A 9,492-nucleotide genomic window follows, 5' to 3' on the forward strand; every position below is an offset into this window, starting at 1 on the left:
TGAAGTCGAGGGATTTTTAGCGTATTCGATCGAACGAACGATCGTATAGAAATCGTTCGGTCGATGAAATCGTTCAAATCAAATGATTTTTAGCGATCGATTCAAGGATTTCTATTCGACCAAAAAAAAAAAAATCAGAAAAGTACTCTGGAAGGTCCCCATAGGCTAACATTGCACTTCTGTAGCTTTAATTTGGTCGAAGTATGAAGTCAAAGTATTTTTTAAAGAGACATTTGATTATCGAATGGTCGAACGATTTTTACTCGAATCATTCGAAGTAGAATATAGCCTATTCGATGGTCAAAGAACCCAGAAATTTACTTCGAAATTCGAACTTTTTGAAATTCGAACCATTCACTCGAGCTTAGTAAATCTGCCCCTAAATCTAAAGAAAATCATGTAAACATTAAATAAGCCCAATAGGCTGGTTCTGCTTCCAATACGGATTCATTATAGCTTAGTTTGGATCAAGTACAAGGTACTGTTTTATCATTACAGAAAAAGGAAATCTATTTTCAAAATTTGGATTATTTGATTATAATGGAGTCTATGGAAGAAAGCCATTCCGTAATTCATTGCTTTCTGGATAATGGGTTTCAGGATAACGGATCCCATACCTGTAGTAGTTAATTGTGGCAGAAGTCGAGGTATACAAGGGATCCCTTGTAATGAGTGCATACATAATACAGTACAGTAAACTTAAAACGTACTTTACTGCGCATGTGCTAATTATTAAAAAGAAAAAGGGGAAAAAAATGTGCATTATTTGGGAAAATGGAGATTATTGAAGACTGGATTTTTCTGGATAACAGGTTTTCAAATAACAGATCCCATACCTGTATATGTGTATAAATAAAGTGCTTATTTTCTGTATTCCAAAAACATTTGAGAGGGCCTACAATTACAGAGACTATATTAATTTCTAATTGACCCGTAACCAAGTATTTTTTTCAAATCATTGAATGTAATGATCTGCTAACCCGAGCTGATTAACAAAGGGGTAGTTACCTATAATAACCAATCAGATAATTGATTTTATATTGTAACTGGCAGCAGCCCATGGAAAGCTGATTGCCAACTTCACTAGCACCAGTAGTTGTGAATGAGTCCTTAGATCTTCTGTGAAGTATGATATTTCAGTCACTTCTTGTTTTTTTCTCTCTTTATCACAAGAATGTTCAATTCTGGTCTGTGGATCAGACAGCAGCTATTGGCTAATAAAAACCAAATAACAGACATCAGCATAATAGAACAGGCTACCCATGCAGAGAGAAAATCTTTCATGAAGTCATGTGGCCCTTTATTCTGTTCTGGCAAACAGAGAATGGAGGGGGGGAGAGTATTGAGAGGCCGTAGCTTTTTCTAGCTGTATTCCAGCAATGCCATGAGCTTATACTGCTGATGCATGGGGTCTTTAACAGAAAACATATGGAACAATTAGAAAATGTCTACAAGCATTAAACTCAGTGGACAAAAGCTTAGCACCAGCCCATATCACCCCATATCTGAACACCAGGTCTGTATTGTTCAACAGCTAGAGGAGCATTTGTCCCAAAAAACTTAAACTGAGAACAGAAATAAGATTAGAAGGTGCATTTATTTTAAGTATGATCATTATTTTATCTTCCAGTAAAATTAAAACACTGTTCTTAAATATACTTTGCTCAAATTGTGCTGCGCACTCCAACATACAGGTATAGGATCTATTATGCAGAATGCTTGAGACCTGAGATTTTTTGGATAATGGATCTTTTTGAAATTTAGATCTCCATAATTCAAATCTGCTAAATATAATGTACCGGTATACATTAAATAAACCCATAATAATCGCTTTGCCCCCCAATATGGATTCATGCAGTTTAGTAACAATCAAGTACAAGCTACTGTTCTATTATAAGAGATATGGGAGATAGCATTCCTGTAATTTGGAGCTTCTCAGATAAGGGATCCCATACCTGCATTATAAACGGTTAATGTACTGTATGCTTGGGGTGTTGTCTGGCATCATTAGTGTTGTATTTAATGTAATATTGCTCAATAAATGTTCAGGTCTTTAAGGTCAGTTACTGAATGAATGCAATGAAACCAGTAAGCACCTGATCTTTGTAAAGCTGACCATACACAAGCGATCTGATACGCTCTCCGACTTATCAGCCCATGGGTTGAATGGAGGGAGAGTGTATGAGGGGAGACACACAGAATGTGCCCATGATTAAGTATTCATTTTGGGGGTATAGTTTTCCTTTAAGTGCCTTGGAGGGCACGAAACGCGTAGGGCCAATGGAGATATGGTTCCTTTTTTAATGAATCTACAATAAATATTATATTTTTAACTTCAATTTTGGTGGGCCCTTGAGGAATTTTTCTGAGTGCCCGATACCCCTTCTTTGTATGCTAAGACACACGGTATGGCTGATTCCTATTGTTCTGATTTTGAAATTGATCATAGTTTGTGTCTGCATGGTAAAGCAAGGACTGATGTGACTGATCTCTGTAAAGTAATGTTGTGGCACTATTTAAGTAACAGATACAAACAACAATATCTGGCGCATATGGAACTTTTAGGGCTTATTGTTACAATGAGAAATAAATTTTTCACAACTCGGTGTTTATTCCATTCTCTCTCTTTTAATGATGTTTTTTGTGACTTTACCCTTCTTATAAGACTTGCTTTTACTGTTACAAGTTTTTTTTTAAAATTTATTCTGAACCCACAGTGAAAGTTCCATGCAGCTCTTAACTAAGTGCAACGTCTAAACAAGTAAAGAGTTTTTTCTGAGAGTATTGCTTCACTGCAAATTATGGGTGCTCTGCATTCACCTGTAATGTTTATTACATCTGAAAACAATATCTGCTATCTTAAATTTTTTTCATTTGCTCTTCTCTCTTATGAAGTGCCTCTGACACTCACTTCAGAGATGTGTCAATCACGTGGTGCACATTACTACTTATACACATAAGAATTTTCTGCCACCTACTGGCAGAATCAGAATAAAGCTCCTAAAGGCTCATATACTAAAAGGCTTGTGCAAATCACCATTGGATCATTAACAAAGTCCCCAAATGCAAGTGCTAGAGCAGGGATCCCCAACCTTTACAACCTGTGAGCAACATTCAGAAGTAAAAGGAGTTGGGGAGCAACACAAGCATGAAAAATGTTCCTGGAGTGCCAACTAAGGACTGTGATTGGCCATTTGGTAGCCCCTATGTGGATTGTCAATCTACATTGAGGCTTGGTTCAGCAGTACATCGGTTTTTATCCAACCAAAACTTGCCTCCAAGCCTTGGATGTGGCCACTGGGAGCCACATCCAAGAAGTTGGAGAGCAACAGGTCGCTCGCGAGCTACTGGTTGGGGATCACTGTGCTAGAGCAATCAGAGGCACAAAATCAGGTCCCTTAGCTCTTTATGCACTTGTCCAGGCCCTTGCTGCTCTTTGTGCTAAATTAAAAATCCTTTTTAAGACTTCCAGGGCCGGATTTACATAGCGGCACCCCTAGGCCTGCTGACGTTCATCGCCCCTGTCCTATCCCTTTTATTTGCGCAAGTTATCATCATCGGGACGGGAGCGCTGGGGATTGGCACATTGGAAATTTAAAAAACTATTGTATCACCTGCTCATCCCCAGTTTTTTTGAACCAGTGTCGTGGTAGTTAGGCAGCATGCCTAAAAATCCTGCTGCCCCAGGCCCGAGCCTTGGTGGCCTTTCCACAAATCCGGGCCTGAACACTTCATCTTCTGTTACTCCATAACCTGCATGTCTTAATGACAGATGAGGGATGCCTATATGTGTGCCTCAGCCTGCAACTTATATATATATATATATATATCTCAAGCAAAATGGATTGCACTTCCATAAATACAAAGAGGCCTGGGTGATAGTCCATAAATCAAATAGAAAATGCAATAATTGACAGCACTCCAAGGATATTTCAACACGGTCCTTAAGAATCAAAACAGTGGAGGTTTATTGTGATCAATAAAAGTCTATGGCCACCTTTACAGCAGTGAGACAGAGTCCAGATTGCCATTCTGGACCTGATTTCGATGCCGTGACGTCACTCCTCAATTTATACCAAATATTTCAAAGATTCTAACCTCTTTCGAGGTTCTCCTACATTTTTAAATCATTTATATATTGCTTTGCATACATAGCTTAGAAAGCTGTTTCAACATATATAATCCTGAAATGGAGAAACATATCTATGGTTCCTCCTAGCTATGTATACAACTGCAATTATAGGAGAACCTGGGAAGAGGTTTACTTACGTAATATAATTTGGTATAATTGATCTGCTTTATCGCTATTGATCGGAACAGGGATTGCAATTGCTCATATATGTCGAGTGTAGAAAATAGATTTGTGTAATGTGATGCATTTATTGAACATGATCAGAATGTTTAATTTTTAAGTAGTGTATTGTTTCCTGAGAGGTAAAGGGCTTATTTCACCTGGCAGGACCTCAGGCCGTTCAGAATCCAGAGTGACACAGCTCTGATAAACTGTTAAGAAAACACACCATGTATACGGTATCTTTTCAGATATGGGATCCATTATCTGGAAACCAGTTATCCACAAAGCTCTGGATTATGGAAAGGCCGTCTCCCATAGACTTCATTTTATCCAAATCTTTAACAATTATTTTCTTTTTCTCTGTAATAATAAAACTGTATCTTGTACTTGATCCAAACTATGATATAATTAATCCTCATTGGAAGCAAAACCAGCCTATTGGGTTTCATGTTTACGTGATTTTCTAGAAGACTTAAAGGAGAACCAAACCCTTTATACAGGAGATGGTGCCCGTGAACTGTGATGCCCTGAATCTGCAACGAGGGGTAAGTGAAGTGTTAGGGGCAGGGCAGCCATCAGGGGGGGGACAGTTGCAGGGGGCCACGACACACTTACTTGATTAGCCGGGCCCCCCATCTTTGCGGTGGGCGCAGCCCAGGACATTTTGTCGTATGGGGTCCTGCGATTTCTGATGGCGGTCCTGGTAAGGGGCATTTACCAAGAGTAAAAACTAGGCTGGGAGGGAGCAGGCAGGGGGTGATATGTAGGGTAGGTCCGTTATCTGTAAAGCCTCAGGCATTCTGGATAACGGGTCCCATACCTGTATTAGATTTCCATTGCATTGTAGGATGACTTTAAGTAAAACGCGGTTATATCATTATAGTGAATCCTTATTCACATGTGTTTCACCAAAGCTAGCAACTCACGGATATAGTTTGGACCAGTTAATAGTATCTCAAAGAAGAGCAAAAGAAAGCAGTACAGGGAACAAGACTCATAACTAAATACGCAACAGCGTAAGAACTCCAACCTCTCTGTTATCCGCTCCTCTGACTAATATTACACTTCCGTATTCTTATAAGCACTTCAGCAAGCCCGCCGCCGCCGGTGCCACGCCCATAAGCCTCTTGTCACGTGGAACAGACTCAGAGTCCGCCTACCTGTACAATGGCGTCGCCCCTGAGGTCACTGGTATTGGGGAGTCGCGCCCTGAGTTGTTTGTTGACCCGCGCGCTTCCCAGGGGGGATGTCATCTTGGCGGCCAGGCGAGGTAATGGAATTGAATTGGCCTGACATTATGGATAAGCGCTGGGTGGACAACTCACATAGGTAGAACCCCCAGAATGTCAGGCGTATGCTACGATGGTACGGTCTGAGAGGGAGTGGGCGTGGACGAGTTTACATATCAAGAAAACAATCTTTAGTGTAAGGTCTGATTTGCCAACGTGAGCTGCTAGCAGTCAGATGATGTGCCATACTCGTGCCATTTGTTTATCGGGTAGCCCTGACTACATATGACCGCTCACGGCACCTGTAGCGATTGCTGTGGTAAAATAAGCAGCGCTTGGTATGTGTAATAATGAAGAGTTTTTGTTTTTTTCAGGCATGGGTGTGTCTAACAGACAGTAGGTACCTGCATCATGGCACATCTTAGTACTTGTGCTGCTTTCTTGCATCTCAGCTGCGATTCCACATGTTCCAATCAGAGTTGGTCTGACAGACACATGACAAGATTAATTTCCTATTCAGGGAGGTGATTCCCAGCATTTCTGCCTGTAGAGGCCTGTGAGTAGGGCTGCCACCTTTTCTGGAAAAAATACTGGCCTTCCTATATATGTATCTTTTTTCCCTATTAGTATCATTGGGATCAGCCATAATTTTACCGGCCAGGCCTGTAAAATACCGACCAGGTGGCAACCTTACCTGTGAGTGACTGAAGATTAAATGGAGGAGAGAGAGTCAGGGCTGAGAGAGCAAAAGCATTTATAAGAAGATACAAAAAAGTAACCACTCTGACTCACCGCAATTTTATAATTAAACTCCGGCAGCCTGTGTAGAGTGTAACTGGGTGCAGGATTCCCTTGGTGTCCCATGAAGAAGAAGATGGAGTTCCGCACACCGGACTGCTTTTTAAGATCAAATACCTTTATTTTCCCACGATAAAAGACACACTGCATGGTCCGCTTAACGCGTTTCGGGCACAAATGCCCCTAATCATAAGCATGCTTATGATTAAGGGCAGCTGTGCCCGAAACGCGTTAAGCCGACCATGCAGCGTGTCTGTTAACATGGAACTCAATCTTCTCCAAATTTATAAGAAACACAGGGAATCAGAACCTAAGTGAGAGAATACTGTAAAGATCTGAACTGTCAGATTTTTAGGTAGGTAATTGGATCACAATCGTAGTAAACACAGGCCGTCAGAACAAGGACTCAATCACCAAGTGGTTCTTATCCTGAAATATTGATGGGATTTTAAACCATCAGGACTAGTAAATGACAAATTTGTGTAAAGGGCAGAAGAGGGAAATTGACACCTTCTTTAAAAAAGAAAAAAAAACACCCCCAGTAATTGCTAGTGTTGAGAGAACTGATGGGCGAATCTGACCTGTTTCGCATCAAAAAAAATTTGCAAAACGGTGAAAAAACACCAAATGTATTGGTCTATTGGGACCCTTTTTTGACACACAACAAAAGTTTTCACCCATTGGAGTATAAGTATCTTTCATGATGAAACCTGGCGAAAAATTTGCTCTTCGCTAGTTGAGAGTAGACACAGTTGGTCCATTGGTGACTTTTTGGGCTTAAAAATCAGTGATTGGGCAAACTTCTCTCACTTCTACAGTAGAATACATAGAACAGGGAGGACATTCAAAAGTAAAGCGCAGTATTATAATAAGTATAAATATAGTAAGAACTCGCCACACCAGATCCTTCGCAAGGGGTCCATCAAGCCTGTATAAGTCAACCACAGAAATGGTGAACAGGCACTTTGGCAGATGAGTGGCCAGCTTCAACATGTGTTTTAATTCAAAATAAGTAGACTAAGAGTTGCAAAAGGCTAATGCTTGATGTTCTATAGATTTTTATGTGGCTGTTGTGGCGAAACATTGCTCTTACACAGCTATGTCTTCATTCTACAGATATCTCCTTCAAACTTGATGAGAAAACCGCTCACAGCAGCTTGGACCTGTTTAAGAAGGATACTGGCATAATATACCGCATGCTAGGCATGGATCCCACCAAGGTTTCGCAAAACCCTGAGCGCTTCCGGGAATGGGCTATTGTACTAGGAAATACCCAGATAGGAAGCGGCCGGCATTATTGGGAGGTGACTGTTAAACGATCCAATGAGTTCCGTATAGGTGTTGCTGATGAAGACATGTCCAGAGATGAATGCATTGGTGTTAGTAACCGCTCATGGGTCTTTGCTTATTGCCATAGTAAGTGGTATGTCATGCAGGATAGTAAGACTTTTCCCATCACCAACATTGGCCATCCAAGTAAAGTTGGCCTCCTACTGGACTATGAAGGTAGAAAGTTGAGCCTTGTGGATTCTGAGAAGAATTCTCTTATCCACACTCTTAATACAGACTTTCGAGGTCCAGTTGTGCCTGCATTTGCTCTTTGGGATGGGGAACTTCTGACCCACTCAGGCCTTGATGTTCCTGCAAACCTGTGAAGACATCCTTTTTGCCCACAAGTGCCTCTGCAAGAAAGTCTTCAGATGTTAATATTTACAGAAAATGTTTGCTTCCATTGTAAAAAATATAAGCTATGAGCAGTGCTTTTTCTTTATGGCATTCAATCCCTTCGACGTTTTTGACAGGACATACCAAAGATATGGGGCTGGATTTCAGCATTTCATATTCTCCACCCATAGGATGGAATGTTGACATTTCCCACTGCAGTCTTCATCAAATTCTAAACTGCATAAGATACATTTCACTCTGCCTCATCACTTGCAATTTTGTTTTTGTGTTTTCAGAATAAACATGAATTTATGATGTGACAAAATACTTTGCTTGCTGTTCCCTTTAATATTTGTAAGAATAAAGACATGCTGTAATGATAGATGCATATATTAGTCCTGCCATCTTTTTAGGCTAGTTCAATCTTTTGGATACTTTGCTGTTTGGCCACACTTCATGAAAAATTTTACTGATGCAAACAAACAAACCTACCATTTGGTTTTCGTCTTCTGGCAATTGATCCAATCCGGGGGCCCCACACATGGATCAATAGCCATTTAGTTGAATAAATGTATAAAATAAAAAATATAATAAATCAATTCCAGAAGCCACGCATAGCAAATGTACAGCTTTAAATGATTCTTTAAATTCCCAGGATGTTTTATGTGAGGGGAGTGCCATTAGAAACAAATCTTTATGCCTCCCACTGTTTTTAATGGGAACCACCGCACCAGAAAGTTCTAGTGGTTTATGGCCAAGACCCTTCAGATATCAGGTGGTTCCTGCTGAAGCAGTAACATAACCTGGCACTCCCAGGTCCCCCATAAAAAATAAACTTTCTCAGGCCCTCCAGGTTGCCTTACCTGTTGATAGGGAGTGACGTCACTGTCACTAAGCCTACCAAAGAAGAAGCAAATTATGTTCCCAAATAGAAATGGTTATTTTTCTTTTTTATCTTTGCTTCATGTGGGACGGTTGGCATCCCCAGAACTTTCTTCTTGGCTGTTTTGAAATCCTTGTGACTTTGTTATTCCACATTTGCTGGGCAAACTGATATACTTATTTTTTTATCCTGATCAATTTATTTTGCCCAAAATTAACTAATTATTGGGTTACTAGCCAAGTAATTGCTGCTACACACTGATGGTATAATACAGTGTATAATGCAGTTCAAGGTGGATTGCTCATAGTCTCTATGGTGTGGGATTCTTTTATTATTAATCCCTGCCACTAGGTCCTTTTTCCAATAGTACTGACTTGTAAATGCAGCGATTGGAGACTATGATGCATATGAAGTGCCCTCACCTAGCAGAATTATTGAAAGTAGCACCAAAGGATAAAGTCATTTCTTGACACATCCCATAGTGTATTTAACAAGTACCTAATACTAGGCTCAGATCCATTCAGCTTATACTTGTACTAATTTGAAAGTAATCAGTGTTATATAAAATATATTTCATATTTTATTATGTGTATAAGCATTTACCTGTAAAACTACCTGGCCAG

The 9,492-nt window shown here is 40.1% G+C and overlaps 1 protein-coding gene across 1 annotated transcript; it reads left to right on the forward strand.

The window, feature by feature from the left end:
* The first annotated feature begins 5,459 nt into the window (after nt 1-5,459).
* spryd4.S (SPRY domain containing 4 S homeolog) lies at nt 5,460-8,368 on the forward strand. Its single transcript, NM_001098712.1, is given in 2 exon segments — nt 5,460-5,564; nt 7,438-8,368. Coding segments are annotated over 2 exon segments (642 nt in total). The 5' UTR covers nt 5,460-5,461; the 3' UTR covers nt 7,977-8,368.
* The last annotated feature ends 1,124 nt before the right edge of the window (nt 8,369-9,492 follow it).

The sequence above is a fragment of the Xenopus laevis genome, chromosome 2S, assembly GCF_017654675.1.
Source record: "Xenopus laevis strain J_2021 chromosome 2S, Xenopus_laevis_v10.1, whole genome shotgun sequence".
In the NCBI taxonomy this organism is placed as follows: domain Eukaryota; kingdom Metazoa; phylum Chordata; class Amphibia; order Anura; family Pipidae; genus Xenopus; species Xenopus laevis.